The sequence below is a fragment of the Uloborus diversus genome, chromosome 6 (assembly GCF_026930045.1).
Source record: "Uloborus diversus isolate 005 chromosome 6, Udiv.v.3.1, whole genome shotgun sequence".
NCBI classification, from domain to species: Eukaryota; Metazoa; Arthropoda; class Arachnida; order Araneae; family Uloboridae; genus Uloborus; species Uloborus diversus.
This window is the reverse complement of record NC_072736.1, coordinates 89,348,644-89,368,337: the sequence shown is the minus strand read 5'-3', so window position 1 is coordinate 89,368,337 and position 19,694 is coordinate 89,348,644. Positions and strand designations below refer to the sequence as shown.

Sequence of the window (19,694 nt, the reverse complement as noted above, 5' to 3'; positions counted from 1 at the left end):
CGAAATTTTTTTTAAAAAACTAAATTCCAAATATTTTGCTGGAATGCACCGAAAATGTTATATAATGAGCCAGTTCGAGCCCATAAAATGTTTCATTGATTTTAATGAGCATTTAACCGTTCCTTTCCGACATCAAAAATTGGAGAAAAATGAAAAAAATATTGAATTTCTTTAAAAACCATTGTGAAAATTATTTTTCAAAATTAAATCATAGACTGTTGCAGATTGAACTTTAAAACCGTGAGGGGGCGCTTCTGTGCTGAACCGGTAGAAGCGAGTTCCGATGTGGAGACAGATGAGTGTGAAGGAAAATATGTAACGAGTTGTTCTATGTGTGCTTACGTTCTGTATTGTTTTCCGTGTTGTCAAGTGTTCGTGAGTGTAATTAAAGTTTTTTGGTATCTTTAAGTGGTGACCTTTTGATTTAGAAGGCGAAAGAAAAGAATCAGGTAAGAAAGTTCTGATTTCAATAAATTGCTGAATTATTACATGGTGCCGAAACCCGGGAAAGAAATATCGGAGTTCTGTGAACAAAGAAATATACCGATGGCTGATATATCTGGTTCTGAAAATTCGAAAGTATCATTATTAATTGGTTCAGATTATCATTGGAATATTGTCACAGGGAAAATAAAACGCTTACCAGGATCTTTAGTAGGAATAGAAACGAAGTTGGGATATGTGTTTAATGGGTCAGAATTTTTAGGAAATACTCTTACAAAAGAAATAAAAATAATGAAGGCTATCGTTAGAAATGTTGACTCAGAAGAAAGGGATATATTACAGAAAATATTTGATTTAGAAAGTTTGGGAATCGCAGCGAATGATAATTTAATTTCTGAACAGGATGAAGTACTGAAGCAGTTCGAAAATTCTATAAAGATGATTGACGGACGCTATCAAGTAAACCTTCCTTGGAATGAAAATGCCATTTTAATGCCCGATAACTATGTCAATGCTGAAGGACGTTTCCGAACACTAGTTAGGAAATTTAGGAAAAATGCTGAATTTCTTGATCAGTATAAAGGCATTATAACGAAGCATATTACGGAAGGAATTGCTGAAAAGGTGGAGGGTAACATAAATGATCATGTTTCGAAGACTTTCTACATGCCTCATCAAGCAGTCATCCGCGAAGATAAATTGACAACTAAAATGAGAATAGTTTTCGATGCGTCGTCTTGTGCTCCTGGTTCTCTCTCTCTCAATGACTGTTTACATCCTGGTCCAAACCTTACTCCAGATTTGTTAGCATTGCTTTTGCAGTTTAGGTTAAATAGAATCGCCTTAACAGCAGATATCGAGGGAGCCTTTCTGCAAATTGCATTGGCTCCAGAAGATAGAGACGCGCTCCGATTTTTATGGTTAAAGGAAGATTTAAATATGGAATCGCAAATTTTAAGAATGACGCGTGTCAGTTTTGGCACAAGTTCCTCTCCGTTTTTGCTTAGTGCTACAATAAAACATCACATAAAGAAATATAAAGAAGATTATCCAGATGCATTTTACATCTTGAACAATAAGTTATATGTTGACGATCTCATCCATAGTCTAGAAGACGAAGAAACTGCATTGAAAGCTCATCTAGAAGTAAAAAGTATTTTGAGAGAAGCTGGATTCAACATGAGAAAATGGAGAACGAATTCTGAAGCACTGGAAGTTAAATTGCGCGAAGAATCCATCAACGACTCTGCCTCTTGCAAAATTCTAGGCTACTGCTGGAACTCAAAGCAAGACCTTCTGAGCATCGAAAATGAAAAGCTGCTCAGTGAGAAAAGTGCACACGATTTGAAAGCAACCAAGAGGGGTGTTATAAGAACTGCAGGAAAAGTATTTGATCCTATCGGACTGATTTCACCATTTACAGTACGAGGAAAGATTCTTTTGCAAGAAATTTGGAAGAGAAAATTAAATTGGGATGATCCGCTTCCACCGGACTTGAAGGACACCTTTCAAAATTGGTGCGAAGAGCTATATTACTTAAATGAAATTCGAGTACCGAGGCATTTAACTTCGATGAACAAAATGGAAGAATTGTCTGATTGGACACTTCACTGTTTTGTAGATGCTAGTAAAAAGGCCTATGGGGCTGTAATTTATGTAGGTTTCAGAGATTCAAGTGGGAATTATAATACAACGTTAGTAGCCTCAAAATCAAGAGTCGCACCGATACATGACATTACTCTTCCAAGATTGGAGCTTCTTTCAGCGCTCATAGGAGCAAGATTGTTTCAGTATATTCGAAATAGTCTGACTCTTCCAGAAAACGTTGGATTTTACTTCTGGTCAGATTCCATCATAACATTACACTGGATTAAGGGAAGCACAAGAAAACTTAAAATGTTTGTAAGAAATAGAGTCGAAGAAATCAAAAGGATTTGCCTTCCTGAGTGGTGGCATCATTGTCCTGGAACTGAAAACCCCGCGGACTTACTATCAAGAGGAGAAAACATAATTACCTTGAAGGATAAAGAACTGTGGTGGCAAGGACCACCATGGATAAGGAAAAACTCTGATCAATTGCTAGAAAGAATCAATGAAGAGTCTCATGAAGTTGATTTTGAATCTGAATTTCAGGAAGCAACTAATCTACATGTAAGTACGGAATTCGGAGCTCTTTTTGATCTACACAAATTCAGTAAATTCAATAAGGTACTGAGAATAACATCGTGGATTAAAAGATTCGTCTTCAACACGAAAAATCCTCGCAGTAAGAGAACTGAAGCGTTAACTTCGGAAGAACTTCAATCAGCTGAGGAGTACTGGATAAAATTTACTCAGATGGAAAACTTTCCTGAAGAATATTTGGCTTTGAGAGAAGGTAAACCATTATCAACAACATCTCCCATCAAGTCCTTTAATCCATTTTTAAATGAGAAAGGAATCATTTTAATTGGCGGACGTTTGCAACATGCCAGTATGTCCTACCAAGAAGCGCATCCCATCTTGTTGCCTAGTAAGAGTCCTCTATCGAATCTCATAATTATGGATTGTCACGAAAGAGTAAAACACGGAGGTGTGTCAGAAACCTTAACTCAGCTAAGAGGAAAGACCTGGATCTTAAGAGCCCGACAGAGAATAAAAAGTATTATTTACAGATGCAATTTGTGTCAAAAATTGCGGGCGAAGCCAGCAACTCAGATTCCGGCACCTCTTCCAGCCGATAGGATATCCGAAGCATATCCATTTCAGGTTACTGGCGTGGATTACATGGGACCCTTGTATATTAAAGATCAGAACGTATCAAAAAAATCCTATGTACTGATATTCACCTGTGCTGTAACAAGGGCAGTGCACTTAGAATTGACAACAGACTTAACTACGAAGACATTCTTACAGGCCTTTCGAAAGTTTATTGGAAGACGAGGAATTTGTAAAACCATATACAGCGACAACGCCAAGACATTCCATAAAGCAAAACAAGAACTAAATCTGCTGTGGAAGATAATGAAAGATGGAGAAACTCGAAATTTATTTAGCAACTTGGCTATTCGGTGGAAATTTATTGTCGAAAGAGCAGCCTGGTGGGGTGGTTTTTGGGAACGCTTAGTAAGATCTGTCAAGATGTCACTGAAAAGAGTATTAGGGAAAACTTCAGTTTCGTTTCAGGAAATGGAAGTAATTTTGATCGAGGTTGAAGCCATTATCAATTCAAGACCCCTAACATACGTTTTTAGTGATCCCCATGAGCCAGAACCACTTACACCAGGGCATTTTCTTATAGGAAGAAGATTGTTGACAATTCCTCAGGCTGGTAAAGAAATCAGCTCCTCTCTTTCCCAGCTGCTTAAATTACGGAAGTACCAAGAAGATCTCCTGAACCGCTTATGGAATAGATGGAAATCCTCGTATCTTCTTGAACTAAGGTCTGCTCATCAATCTAAGTCAGTGAGTGGCTGTGTGAATATCGAAAAAAGCACAGTGGTTTTGATACGAGACGGTAACACCTCCAGACTTTTTTGGAAGATGGCCGTTGTGACAGAAATGCATCCTGGACGAGATGGACGGGTCCGGGCCTGCACATTGAGACTCTCCAATGGAACTTTCATCAGGAGACCAGTGCAACTATTATGTCCCTTAGAACTGTCTGCTTCGCCATGAGACATTTTTCGTCAACTGACGAACTTTCTGGCCCCGGAGGATGTTGCAGATTGAACTTTAAAACCGTGAGGGGGCGCTTCTGTGCTGAACCGGTAGAAGCGAGTTCCGATGTGGAGACAGATGAGTGTGAAGGAAAATATGTAACGAGTTGTTCTATGTGTGCTTACGTTCTGTATTGTTTTCCGTGTTGTCAAGTGTTCGTGAGTGTAATTAAAGTTTTTTGGTATCTTTAAGTGGTGACCTTTTGATTTAGAAGGCGAAAGAAAAGAATCAGGTAAGAAAGTTCTGATTTCAATAAATTGCTGAATTATTACATAGACTAACTAATTAAATAGCACTATTAATCATAGTAATTATTATCACGCAATAGTATCATACATTTTCTAGAATTACATATAAGGATAATAAAATTTTGAAAAAGAAATCTTCAAATTTGATTTATAATACCTCATGCATAATGAATATTATTTTTTGGAACAATATTGTCCCTAGTTATCAAGTGATGGAAGTTCTTTCCTAGCTTGAAATTTGGCACGAATGTATCCATCTTGTGCAGTTTCACCACGAACTATTATTGCAGTTTCGGTTATTAGTTTCACACAACGTTCCACAGCTTCCGTGTGACAGGGAAATTTCTCGAAAGTGAACTCTGTAGGCTGTTCTTTGCACATTTCTTTCAATTGTTGGTCTTTTAGATGCATTGTAAGAGGTGACTCTTTTACAATACAGTTTGCCTAATTAACTAAATCAACACAATCAACGACTTCAAAATTGAGTTTAGAACGTTAAAAAAATCTTATACCATCCGAGCTCTTCGTCTTCTTATTTCTAGAGTTCAGAATGCGCCTAACAGCTAATTCCCGAATGTATTTTCTTGAGTCAAACAACATTGTCAACAGTAGCTGTTCAGGATGAGCGAAATATGCATTACTTGAGAGAACTTTAAAAATTATCTCCTTAACGTTGTCTAGAAACTGCCTTGCAAGAGAAATCATTTTCCAAAAATGTTGGGCGCGGTACTGGCAGTTCGGTTTCATTTTTATTTCAAACCACATTGGAGCATAAACTAAAATTACATACTTTACAAGCATTGTAAGGGTTTCTGATGGGTTGGAGTGCCTATATACAAGCGTAACAAACGGTTTGCAGTTGTCAGTCATCGCGCATGACTGACTGAGTTTGCCTGGGCTACTATCAGCCACGCTTGAAGGACAACTACCATCTTTTACGCCAAGACAGATTCTATACAAATATTGTTGATCAGTACTTAAATTTTTTATATCTTCCATGTCCAAAACCAGAAGATTGCAGTCAATTTTATCAAATTTGACCACCGGATTTTTTTCAATCTCTAAGAAGTTGTTCGATAGCTCCAGAATATGAATATGGCCACTTTGTGCAACCGTCCAATTCCAGTATAAGATGCCTCAGTGGCAACTCATTGTGGACATTGGGTACACGAGAGGACCCATTTAATTGCTTAATTCCCAGCTGTGAAGGTGTACAATTACAGCATTTCTTGTCGGGGGGTTTTGTCTCTTAAGTGGGTCATAAAGTCGAGAGGAAGAAATGGCTTGAGAAAAAGAAGAATACTTGCGTTCAATTCATTAATCAGTTTAAAGGACTTCAGAGGATTCACATTTTTTTAATACTCAAGGGCTCTATTTGTCAAATATATATATAAAATAGTTATAAAATAATCTTAGGAATAATAGAAGTAGTTGAGCGCCGTTTATTATCCAGGAGAAACAATTGGAACCGAAGATTAAAAAATTAGCATCTTATGTAACTATTTTTTATTTGAGTGTGTGCATTTTTTAAAATTGGCGTACAAAAGTCGCATAAAATTGATTGAATTTTCACTGTTTTTTTCTAAGTAACGTATTGCGTAACATTTCTGTACTTAATTATTTCGAAACTACTTTTAATTTTTTTTTTTTCATTTTTCCAATGTTTCAGTCTTAAAGGAGCGTAGCTAAATATTCTACGAAATGTATAAAAGTATTTGAGGATTTCAACTAATTCACTGACAGATACTTCTAATGTTTGCTGAAAATAGCTTCAAACTTTTATTTTCGACCCCCACCCTGTTTTTTTTTTTTTTTTTTTTTTTTTTTTTCGAAAAAAGTGCATTTTTGCCCTTTTTTTCAGTTTTTCGAGGTCAAATAGCGCCGGCTAAATATTAAACAAATTTAGCGAATTTTTTTATGGGTAATAACCGGCCCATATAGCAACTTTTCCGCACTATCCAAAAACATATTTCCAAAAAAAGTTTTTTCGGCCCACCCTACACTAAAAAAAATCCGGAAACGTTTCTGAGTATATCGTGCAGCTGTGGTTCATGAAAGTTTCAAAAACGTTTCTGAGTATTTCGGAATCCTCTTTCTGTAATGTCCAGAAACGTGTCTGAGTATTTCGGAATCCTCTTTCTGTAATTTTCGGAAACGTTTCTGAGTATTTCGGAATCCTCTTTCTGTAATGTCCAGAACGTGTCTGAGTATTTTGGAATCCTCTTTCTGTAATTTTCAGAAACGTTTCTGAGTATTTTGGAATCCTCTTTCCGTAATTTCCAGAAATGTTTCTGAGTATTCTGTGCAGCTGTGGTTCATGAAAGTTTCGAAAACGTTTCCGAGTATTTCGGAATTCTCCAAACAATTTTCAAAAACGTTTCCGAGAATTTCGGAATCCTTTTTCCGTTATTTTTTCTAAAATATAATTCTTTATTATAGTATTGCATACCATATCAGTTTCAATTCTTTCATATCTAAGAGCAATAATACAAGCAATTTTAGAATCATTCGTGGATTTTTTTTTTTTTTTTTTTTTGGAATTTCTAATGACAAATAGCATGGTTAACAGCATAACATATGCACAGTTATAAATTTTTGAAAAATTATGAAATAATCTAGTAGTTTTATTCCTAATCACAAAATCGTCGGGGAATTGGAGTGGGGGTACCTTCTGAAAAGTGGGGATTGTTTGTTAAACAATCTTAAACTTCAGTTTTTCTCTCAATATTTTCAAGACAAAACTATCAACATATTGTATTTTTAATGCAAAACTTAAAAACATATCTTGTATCAAACTTGATAGCTTTTATCTTCGGATAAAATTTGACAGGGCTTACCTACCCTTCGCGTTCCTAAATTCGTTCACCTCAAGTCGATTTCTCTGACGAACAAAGTGTACCGAAAAGTACCAACAGAGAAATTGATGAATTTAAATATGACACCAAGTCCCCCTGCTGGAACCATTCGGGTTGATTCTTCTGTTCTTGCCCTTTTCCATCTCATCACAAATATAAATACTTATTCAAAATAGGTTACTGATTTTATTTTTACAGTGTGCGCAAAATGCATTATATATTTTATTTATTAAAACATTGAACTCTATTACATGATTATTCCATTTCATATATACCCAAGAATACCTCCCCCCCCCCACCATAAGAGTGATGGTGCACCCATAAAATGCTATGAAGCGCCCACCCCCCCTTGAAAAAGCAACATCATATACATTATAAATCAAAGTATCATATACATTATAAATCAAAGTATCATATAAATTATAAGTCAAATACTTTAATATGGTGTAAAAATACAAAATTATTTTATTAAGTCTTTTTTTTTTCTTTTTTTTTGCTTTTGGTAAAATTGAGGCTCGTAAAACGAAAAAAATGAAGACACTTTTAAATACATATATGTATCTATTTGTTAAATAAATTAATACATATTTAACTAATTTAAAGCGTTTCGCTAATGCAAATATTTAAAGAGATATCGTCATTTAGATAATACTGAAGCACTATGTTCCTAATTACAAGAGATAGTTTTTTTTTTTACTTCATGGGGCATTCCAAGGTATTTTTGACATTTATATAGAGTCCGTAACGTGACCTTTTTTGCCATAACTTTTTAATTTACTGTTTGATTAGCATAATATTTTATTTTGATCTTTTCCTACCAACACACCAGCTCAAATTAAAATAATTTGCAAATCTAACGGTAAATTAAAAAGTTATGGCAAAAAAAGGTCACGTTACGGACTCTACATAATGTCCAAAATACCGTGGAATGCCCCTCATACAATCTAGCTACACTGTTTACAAGAGAATGAAAACATGCAACCTTAAAGGCGAACTATCAAACCTGACAATTTGCATATTATAACATTTAATTCATAATGCTTGATACATAAATGTTCAGCCAAATATTAACTGAGATTGACACATAAAAACAAAGTACACAATAACACTTATTTAAATTTTTTTATAATCTTTAATTCATAAATTTTACAGAATAAAACTAGACACACTTGCACTTTAAATATGTGTTCTATATAATGTAAAATATTTTCAAATTGCAATAGTTCACAACAAAAAAATAACACTGAAGAAAATAGTTTTTTTTTTAACGAGATTTATATGAACTAAATCTCTTTAAAGTAATAGAGTTGCAAAGCGACTTACCTATTCGTCGGTGGTGGTCTTTTGCAGGCTTTGGTCACCAAAAAGGTGATTTTTATGACAGAATAAAATTCTGCCAACAAAAATTACCCATTTGGTGTAGAAAGAAGAAAAGTATCCAAGAAAAAAGTGAATTACCTACACAAGTTATGCGACGCAATGAATTTAGATGGCGTCCTCTCGGCAATTATTTGGTTTTTAATTTCAGTTTGTATTCCTTCCGCGAGCATGCGTCGAGAATTTGCACTTCGTACTTAAAAATCAGTGACATAGCTTCAAATTCAATCTCATGACGATACATATGCAAGAAAATATAAGACTTTAAAATTATCTTCAGTGAATTCATGCGAGGAACAAAACTTCTACTAATCCCCTTGATGAGTGTTACTTCGCATACATGAGTCAGCACTTGTTTTCATTGCGTGCTTTCGAAAGTTTCAGTTTAGTTTTGCTGCTGGACTATAAAATTGCCGTGAGAGCTGCGCATGCGTCGACTCTTACTTTCTTGCTAAACGGGAAACGTTTTTGATTATAGCAGAAAACTGCGGAGGGCGTACGAATCTGTGTATTACGGAAAACTTTTTTGTATATTCAGAGAGTTTTCCGAGATTTTTTACAGTGTACTCTGTAGTGCAGCTTCTCACTAAACAAAGAAATAGATTGGACATCTGCCTCAAAGGAGACCTCAGATTAAATCTCACTAATATAAAGCCATACATCAAAGTTTAACGGAGTTCCATCAAGCACAAGGCAGCCATTAAAAAGGTAAAAAGAACAAATCTTAACAGTTAAAATTTTCAATTTTTTCCGGAATTCAATTTAAAAAAAAAAGCATGCTGCTGAAAAATGTAGTATTTTAATTTTTGTTAAGTATAAAAATGACTATGGTTAATTAAAGCACTTCAAATTACGTTTTTTCTTTTTTTGGGGGGGGGGAGGGGAAGGGGTTAAGAATACAAAATTCAGTTTTAAAGCTAATTATTGGTTTATCATGCACTTTAAGGAGCTTTAAACTAAAATTAGGCGTTCAATAACATTAATCTTCACTAAAATCAGCGCCATCTAATTTGTGTTTTTAAGGGAAGAACGTGGGGGGCGATAGGTGTAATTTAACTTCCGAAAGGGGCGATGGGCCAAAAAAGGTTGGGAACCACTGGTCTAATGCATGTAAGTAAATGTCATCAATTGCCCTCATATTTATGAGTTGAGTAATAAATAAAATAAATTTTGGAAAATTTTAGCAGTTCTGCATCTCTTAAAAACTGTGTACGGTATAATATCTTAGGCGCCATTTTGACATGTCCAATTAATTCACACAAAATCTACTGAAATTTTTTTCACACAATTTTACATACATTTTTTTTTACATCGCCATTTAATAGGTTTTTTTTCTTAAAAATGTTCGTTTTCACCATAAAGCTTATGTTTCTTAAGAAGTTGAAACTCCTGGTGAAAAAACTTCCAAACAATTTTTTTCCTAAAAAGAGACGATTTTTCTGTTTGATCAGTTGAATTTTATAAATTGCATAGATCTTCTATTTTGCTTTTAACTGTATCCTATTTCAAGTTTTTTTTTTTTTTTTTTTTGTCAAACAATCATTAAGATTAACAATATTTAATATTAAACACAGTTTCAAAATGTAAACCTGGAAACGAGAACTACTCCTCCTTTAAGAGTGAAATTCTTGCATACAATCGCAACCTATAAAAATAATAATTTCAAATTCAGCCATTTGCTCTTTAGATACATGTTTCACACTGCATTACCGCTGTTTTGCGTCAAAAGCAAAATAAATCTACTTTCGGTGGCGGTTATTACATTTAAAAGTGCAAAAAAATATATTTTTGTCTTTTGCAATACGGTTTACAGCTTTCCATGAATTTGTGTCATTTACACGTGAACAAACTTTGTCTGAGATTGTTTCATTAATTTCAAACAGCCTTCTTACCCAATGTGAAATTTTCCTGCTCCTGAATTTGTCATTTTATTACTTGCTGTAATTGCTTCTAACATTTTCTAATGAAGCATTTCGAAATCAGAGGAACATGTCAAAAGCAGCTGTTAGCCAGTTAATTTTTTGTTAATGAAAATCTTTCTTTGAAATATTCAATAATCCTCGCTTCTCCAAACATGAAACAACAGATGAAAGTCGTTTCTTAAACAAAGGTAGATTTCAAGATATATCTTTAGAAGCATTTAAATTAATATTACAAGCTGAAATAGCATTTTTTTGAGTAAGTATTATTTTAATAAGTAACGAATGACCATCTGTGCCCAAAAAACTTCGTATTTTTGTCATTTGAACAAAAAAAAAAACAACAGGAAAATTAAGAAATTAATTCAAAGAAGTGAATCAAAAATTAACCAAAGTTATGATACTTAAACTTTGTTAAAGAATCCTACTGGGAACTACTAAATTTTTAAAACATTCTAAAATTTATATTTAACATGCTTTTTTCTTTGTTTAAAAAATGTCCTTTTCTTTTTAAATCTACAATGTGACAAATTAAATGTGTATATTTTTTAAGCACTTTTATTGTACTTGGCCTGATTGTCACGGAGTAATCTGAGGCTTGGTTTTGCTTATATTTCAGCAACTAAATCAATTAGAGACTTCTGGATTTTACTAAAAGATTTGTTTAATCTTAAGGTACAACTTAACCCCGAAAAATAAAAATTCTGAAATAAAATTATTATTTCGGTTAGGATGGAAAATAGCAAATTTTATGTAATTTTCCCATTAAATCTTAATATATAAAAATCTTCTGTGCGGACGTTTGTCACAATAAGGCTTTTAAACGGCAGGGCCGATTTTGATCAAATTTTTTATGTGTAATTAAGGGTTGGCAAGCATGGTTTTGAAGCGCGATGGATCGAATCGAAAACGTTTTTGTTAATTAATTAATTAATTTAAACATTGGATGGTTATATCTCCCAAATAATTAATATTTATTCTAACCTACTGTTGAGCGAGAATTGAAATAAATATTTAATCCGTTGCCAAACGACAATAAGAAAGCCAGCTCTGCTTTTTGTTATGAAATTTCCTAATGTCAATTGAGAATAGATAAAACGTAGAGAGAGAGAGAGAGCGAGTGAAGCCTTTATTTCTTCAAAGCAACGATTTTAGGTCCTGTGATATATTTTAAAGTTAAGTACTGGAAGGTTCACGCAAAACGTGTGTTCTGTCGTCGTAGTTGTACCATGTGACCGGATCGGTGCTTCAGGTTCTCCTAAGCAAATGATCAGAAAGTACCGTTCCCAGCAACATTTGTTTCTTGGCTCAAATCCATCTGAATTTTGGCAACAATGTCAAGAATACTTTAAGGAGTATCAAACTAATCAGTACATTATTAAAGGAAAAGATGATCTAATTTAAAGACGAAACAAATTTTATTTTTGTCCAGATAAATTACAACAGGGTAGTTCAGTACACAAAAGGTAAGTGCAGTGGAAGATCTTTATCTTTGCTGGAAATAACATAATAGGCAAGAAATGAAGTTTTAAAAGCTTTCGTTCAAAAGATCGGACCGCTAATCGGCCAGAGTTAGCTTCGCTCACTGATCGGCTGGATTACAGTAACGTGGTGGATTGGCGACTTTGGCTACAAACAATAGAGTTGCGCGATCATTTGTTTACATTTTAAAGCTACTGTCAATGTAATTTATTGTATTTTTTGTTTATTTGGAGAAATATTTCGAATTGCAAAGAATTGCTTTTCGTTTTTAAAGAGTTCTTAGTCATTTTACATCGGGAGGGGGGGATGTGCAATTTTCGCTTATTCAGAGAACTGTTTTTACCTTTATCATTTTTCTAAACGATATCCTTTTGATTGTTTTATTCTTTTTCATATGGGGATGTTGCAGCGTGATTTCCCGTTTGCTCTAGATGGGTAGTTAGATTTTTACACTTAATATCTGAGAGCGTTTTTTATCCTTTGAGTATGGCTGAAGGAACAAACCATCAAGTACGGGAGAAAAAATAGTTAATAAAACAACTGCTCAGTGGGCATTAGATAAATCAAGTTGCAATAAATATATGGTATAACTTTGATATACACCCCCAAAAATTACGTGCCAAATCTGGCATTTCCTACGGACTTTTTAGGGTTGCTGTTTCTTATTTTGGTGTTGCCAATTTAGGTTTTTTCTGCTTTTAGGTTTTTGCTGTTGCCAAATTTAGTATTTTCTTATATTTTTGAGTTTTTTTTTAAAGTTTTGTGATAACAATTTTTGTGGCAACAAAGTTTTATGTCAACAAAAACAAAAAAAGTCGCCAAATTTCCGATTTGGGGGGGGGGGGGTATATCAAAGTAGTCCCAAATATACCTATCCTGACACCATAGCAGCTTAAAACATTTTTTTTTTTACTCATTTTTTTAAACAGAACGGTTCAAACACTTATAGTTTATTAAAAATTTTTAGCTTTTAAATTTACAAAGTTTGAACAGAACAACGTCTGTTGGGTCCTCAAGTCGTTAAATATAAAACAAATTGTTACAAATTTTGTTGCCTTGCAACAGTAATGTTAAAAGCAATCATAATGAAATTTTTGAATCAAGGCTTCTCTGAAGCGAGGATGAAATTAGCAAGCATAAATCCTAAAGAGGAACAAGGATTAAATTTTAGTGCCAACTGCTTTAAGTTTTAGACACGTATATAGTTTTTTCCCCTTTATGTACAAAGCATTTATATGAAAAAATAAGGTGAAGTTTCGTAATGGTAAAGTTATTCTATTTCTGAAATACATTTACATTAAAAAGAATAAAATAACAGAATTAAAAAAAAAAAAAAAAATACTAAGCACTTTTCATAACGCACTTAAAAGGATAAAATAACCTTTCTGCGTCAAAAAGGACAATTTAAGCATTCCAGTAGTTTTCAAAAATTCCAAGAAAATGACACCACAAACGAAGAAAGGTGCGTTTCTAGTCATTTCAAACCAAACTTTACCCTTAAGAAAAAAATGCTTGTTTGAACACTCAAATTTATGATTGAAAGCTAGGTAATGATAAGAAATTCTCTTCATGACTTGAGCCGCACTTTTCTTCGCTTGTGGTGCCATTTTCTTGGAATTTTCGAAAACTATAGGAATGCTTAAATTGTCCTTTCTGACCCAGAAACTTTATTTTGTCCTTTTGAGTGCGTTATGAAAAGTGCTTAGTATTTTTTTTTTAAATTCAATTATTCATGTTAAAACTATTATAATGTTCTTTTTTTTCTGAAACAAAACAGAAAATATTGTATTCGGGAGAAAAAATCAGTTTTTTAACCTCTGACGTATTTAATTTGACTTTTTATGTATTATAGCTTTGCGAGGTGCCAGCATTTCGCCCATTTTAGAAAAAATATTTGTACGACTGTGGGTTTGTGTGTAGTGGAAATATAATTTGTTGGAGCTCCAAATGCAAACGTGATGCAAAGGAGCAAATGAAATTTGGTTCACACATACTATAGTGATCAAATTAATTGGGACAAAGTAATTATTTCGCGGACTTTCAAGTTGATTGATTGCCAGCGAGCTAAAGCAGGTTCCACTAAGCTGTTCTATCTGTCTTAATGCGGTCTGAATGTCAGTTTTGATTGCTTAGATCTTTATTAGTTGAGAAATTTTGAATATTGAAAAATTCTTCAGATTGTTTTTGTGAAAAGAAGAAGTTGAATTTTGCATTCGTTCATTTTAGTACACTGAAAATGTATATGACTCTTAAAACGTTAGCGAAGACAATCGTACTTAACAGTCACGCATCTATAGCTGCAAAAAATACTACTTGTACGATTGGGATTAGAAAATCAAGCTTCTCCCGGGCGCCTGAAGAAATGCGTTTAACTGAATCATTTCCTCCTCGAAGCAGGGGTTTCCATCTTAAGGTATACTCTATACACATGCCGTATACTCTCAAATATTTCAAAACACATTATGTATATAATCGCATACACGTATTGTTCATAATGGAATACTGGGAGTATACCCTCAGAAAAAATATGTAGAATATCACTGCCTCAAACAAAGGGCAATGAGGACAATGTGAAGGAGAAAAGAAAATACTCTAAAATAGGTTCAGTCAGCATCATTAGACCTACACGAACTAGCCAATACATTATGAAGTGCTTATTGCCTATTGTATTGATAGTTATATTTATTATTTGAAAATGCACCAGAGACCTCTCACTGTTGGTCACAAGACAATCTGTCAAAAGTTCGATTTCCTAATACCAATCACAGGAAATATTTTTTTAACCCTCATGGATTTATGTCTGTTATGTTCGATTATCTTTGGCGTTGTCTCCCTCTAGCTGTCTTGGCGTCGTATCACTATTTCGTACACTATAATGAAAGAATGGAAAATTTTACTTTCTCCTCTCGCAAAAACAAACTAAAGAATTTTTCAATATTCCCATTTAAACTAATTTTAAGCAGTCAAAACTGACATCCAGATGACATTAAGAAAGACAGAATTGCTTAGAGGAACTCATTGGAGCTAGCTGGCAACCAAGTTGAAAGTCTCCGAAAAAACTCTTTGCCCCAGTTAATTCTAACACTAAGTATTTACCGCATGTCAGTTAAAGCTGAATAGTTTTTGGAGACAATCTCTTGAGATAGAGTGGTAAAAACACGTATTTTTTCTTCTTAGCTTGGCAGTGATACCTGATGAAATAATGCAAGGAGTTGCATTCAAATTGTAACGTATGTACTCCGAAGGGAACTAGCTCTGACTTACTTTTAGCGCGCCAATTTTGTTGCCACATTGCGGACAAATTATAGATTTCGGCAAGACAACATATTCCGGCCGATCTGTTTCTCATAAAAATGTTTACTGCCGTCAAGAAGCTGTTAGTTGATGGTTATGATATTAAATAAGTACTGAGCATTTTTATATGAAATATGTGTTAAAAAAATCCGCGATGGCCACAACATACTAATTTATTTATTTATCTATATTTTTTTTTCACATTTTTTCTGTGTTAGATTAATTTACTTGTTCTTAGTAATTTTCCTCAGAATTTATTTCATCCTATAAAATTAAATCCAAGTTATTTGTGCCACTTTTTTTCGAGTCTTATATAAATTATCATATGCATTTTGAACGCTACCTTCAAACTATCTTCAACAGCTCCAACACTGGAAAAATAAATGAAAAGAATATTTAATGACGATTCCACTGCTCTCATGTCTTGCAATAAAGATATGCGGCTTATTAATTTAAAACTCCACTACGATTTTTGGGCTTTTATTAGAAAATACATTGTAAAAAAAGAAATATTTCATTTCACAGATGGCTTCCTGTTTGCTTTTCTGATTCCAGTAATCTGTTAGAAATGCACGAGACCATGCAGGTAAATCCATTTTGAGTTAGGTACTTTTCCAGAATGAGTCGTTTCCATAGCAACATATCCCTTGAGGATAGGAAAAGATAATGAAAATCTCAATTGCGGATGTGATTTGTCCCTCAATTCCCATTTCTCAAAACTTTTAGTTAGGTGAAAAAATGCATTTCATTAGCTTGTATACAATTTAGTGCGCAATTGCGAATATATATGTGATTTAACTTTTTCTTGTTAATTTTCCAAGGTAGTAATTACATGTCGTAATGCATTTTTGTATTTTATTGGGTTTTTTATCAGCCATAGGCATTAAAATAGTATAGCTCTCTTTTCTTAACTTTTAATCATGTTAGTAATAATCGCAAGCGAGAATTAACTGAGTAGGGGAGACCGGGGTTAGTTGTTACACTTTTTTCCGATATTTGTTTTACGCTAAACTATTTCAAGTATTTTCATGTGTGAAACTTTAAATTGCATCTAGATTGTTTAACATTTATAACATATTTTTCCAAAAAATATTAGAAATCACTACTCCAAAATATTTTAAGTCTTTTGAACAACTGTACATTGTAACAACTTACCCCACCACGAGGCATGTTGCTACACTATATGAGGTACGAAACAGGGAACCCCGCTCTGCTATGCCATCTGGGGCTTCCAGAGAACGGACCTTTCGGCCGGGGCCCCCTTACCCGTAAGGGAACGAGATCTAAACCACTTACGACTCTAGACACCGTGGACCCAGGTACGGACCTGACTCCGGTGGTGCCCATTGCCTACTCACTGTTCCACTCGATAGCCATTGGGCAGATACAAATCTGCTCAAACGCAAGTAAAGAGTGGTCGTTTTACATACGTGGATGCTACACCATCGTAAAACCCTCCCCATTTACCCGGGCTTGGGACCGGCATAGGGACTAGTTGTTACAGGTGATATATAAAAGTAATAAAATGAATCTTGCACATTTTGTGGTTTACTCTGTTACAATTATAAAAATTCGTAACCGCTTTAAAAATCAAAAACGTTTTGGCTTCACGGATTGTTTTCATTAATGACTTATTCCGATAAACTATCATCATCATAATTATTGTCCGAATTACAATTTTTACAAGCATATTATTTATGAAACTGAGCACAACAGTTATGGGCCCATTCGTCACAATTACGACATTGAAGCCATTTAGTTAGTTGTTTGAATTCTGAGTGCGGTTTAGTGCGGTTCTATGCAGAAACAGTCTTTATCATCTTCATTCGAAGAGCGCACTGTTTGGACGCACCTTTTTGCACTTTTTTTTGTCTTTGTGTCTGATGATTTCTTCTCTGTTACAGACAGTTTCCCTTTCACAGATTTGTTTTTCATTTTAGTCGTCGTTTTTCGTCATTTTAGTACGTCATTTGTTTGCGCCAGAAGGGTTCATACAGTTTTATTCCACAAGGAGTACAGTCAAATTTTCTTCGTTTATTTTTTAGCAAATATTCTATCAGGACCGCATAATTTAGGGGTTTTATCATCCATAGATTACAGGAAAATTTTTTTTTTTCCATAAACTTAGTATTAAATCTTATATAGTAAAATCGCGTTTTCTCAAGAACAGAAAAATTGACTTAACGCCTTTTGGAAATAAATTTCTTATTCCCCAGTCATTCCTTTCGGACACATAATAGGTTCAACCTTTGTTTTTTCAAGTTAAAAAATATTTGTATATAGATAACACCTAACGCTTTTGTAACGGATAAATAAAAAAAATCACATACATTTATAAATTCGAATACAAACATTCAAAACTGAATTCAGATTTTTGCTGATATCTTTTTACATTTGTCTCTTTTTTCCCCCTCTTTGTTATAAAAAAAATTGATTTTTTTCCCAATTCGAAGAATATCTTTTATGCTTCCCAGTCTTCCAAAATACCTTTTGTTCGCGAATAAATAGTTCGTCGAACAATGACAAGATTTTCTAAAGCTAATAATAAATGAGCTTACTATGAATAAGATCAAGATTACGCTTCAAAAGTTCTCCACACTCGGACGCCGACGCAGATATTCTAATAACAGGATTTGGAACTAGTCTCTGCTACAATAATAAGGCGAATAGAGTATTAGATGCGATTATATTTCTCATGAAAGTTTGTATTATTTTTGGTGAGAAACTAATAGTATGAGAATAGCTGATGCAGCAAAACACTGAAACGATCTGAATTCCTAAGAAGTTTTATCTCATTCAATTACATATTTTTTATTTTATTTTATTTATTTATTTATTTTTTATTTTTATTATTATTATTATTATTATTTTTTTTTTTTGAAAATAATAGTTACTTTTTACTCAGGACTATGTACAGTCTGAGTAAAAACTTTAAGGCCAGTAAATTTTTTTGAGAAATTGGCCATTTCTTTAACTGAGGATTAAATCATAATTTGAGTGAAAATCATTAACCTTAAATACAAGCAAAAAACGACAAAGCAATCATTTGTAATTATTTTATCATCAAAAAAAAAAAAACTGATCACTATTTGAGCCTGAAGGAGCTGAGTAAAATCTTTAAGGCCAACATAGAAAAAAGCATAGGTAGAAAGAAATAGAAGCATTTAGAATCTTGTGCAGGAGCCATTTCTGCGAATTACTTCAAATATTCTTGTTTGCATAAATAAAACTAGTTTTTGACAAAGTTCGGGATCTGTTTTATACCATTCATCTTCGATACTAGATTTCAGCTCTATTGATGATGTAAAACGTCTCCCATTTGAATAAACTCTTCTTGCTGAGTCACCAATTAAGTACTCGATTGGGTTGAGATCTGGAGACTTAGCTGGCCATTTCAAAGTTTCAACATTGTTGACTTTTAACCAATTATGTGTACTTTTACTCGAATGGGTAGGTGCATTGTCTTGCTGATATTTCTAATTTTCTCCAGCAATAAATTCAGCATTTAGTAAAAGATGACTTGGGAGGACATTTTGATATGCTTGTGAATTCATTTTACCCGAAACAAACGCAATTGAGTCCATACAATTGTAAAAAAAGCACCCCCAAGTCATGAGAGAGCCTCCAACCAATTGGCGCTTTGAGAATATTTATTTTTCCTTTCGTAAATCATGCCAATAATGCTTCCATCCGTCTGGTCCATCCAAGTTCCACTTCTTTTCATCAGAAAAAATATTTGTATCCATTGGTTATCCCAGGTCATGACTTTTTGGCTTTAGTTCAAACGCTCTATTTTATGCCTTTTCAGTAAATGTGACTTAGCCAATTTTGCCACGTAAACAAAACTTTCACACCTTCTAAATGTGTTATATATCTTTTTTTTTTTTTTTGACAAACATTTAAGCCTGTCGCCTGAATAAGTTTCCTGGTTGAGTACTTCCCAGTTGATGTAAGTTTGCAAACACGTCTTTCATCACGTGAGGACAAAGCTCTATGTCTTCCACCGGAGTTTTTTTACCATAATTGTCTTTCAATCTCAATAAATTATTCACCACAGTCTTTAATCTTTCTATTTTTTTCGCAATAGTATGGCTACTCATATTCATCCCCGTTGGAGAAAAAGCTTCAATCTGTCCTCTTCCACGATCAGTTAACTTCTTACCTTTCGACATCTTCACAAAGAGCACCAAAACTTCGAAGAAATTAATGAAAAACTACAAGTTGAAGGGTTTCCACAATCTCATTAACTTCTGTGATATTTATTCCAGTAAATCTACATTTAGTATTTAAGAAATACTGGTGGCCTTAAAGTTGTTACTCATTCTGAAATACTAACTTTGAATATACTACTACTTTTCTGGTAAAAGCATACTTTA

General features: G+C 33.8%; 1 protein-coding gene across 1 annotated transcript in view; it reads left to right on the top strand.

Moving 5' to 3' along the window:
• The first annotated feature begins 1,404 nt into the window (after nucleotides 1-1,404).
• LOC129224862 (uncharacterized) overlaps nucleotides 1,405-19,694 on the top strand; it is a 34,188-nt gene continuing 15,898 nt past the window's right edge. Inside the window, exon 1 of the mRNA XM_054859408.1 lies at nucleotides 1,405-2,821. Within this exon, the coding sequence (XP_054715383.1) occupies nucleotides 1,405-2,821 (1,417 nt within the window). The remainder of the gene's footprint in view (nucleotides 2,822-19,694) is intronic.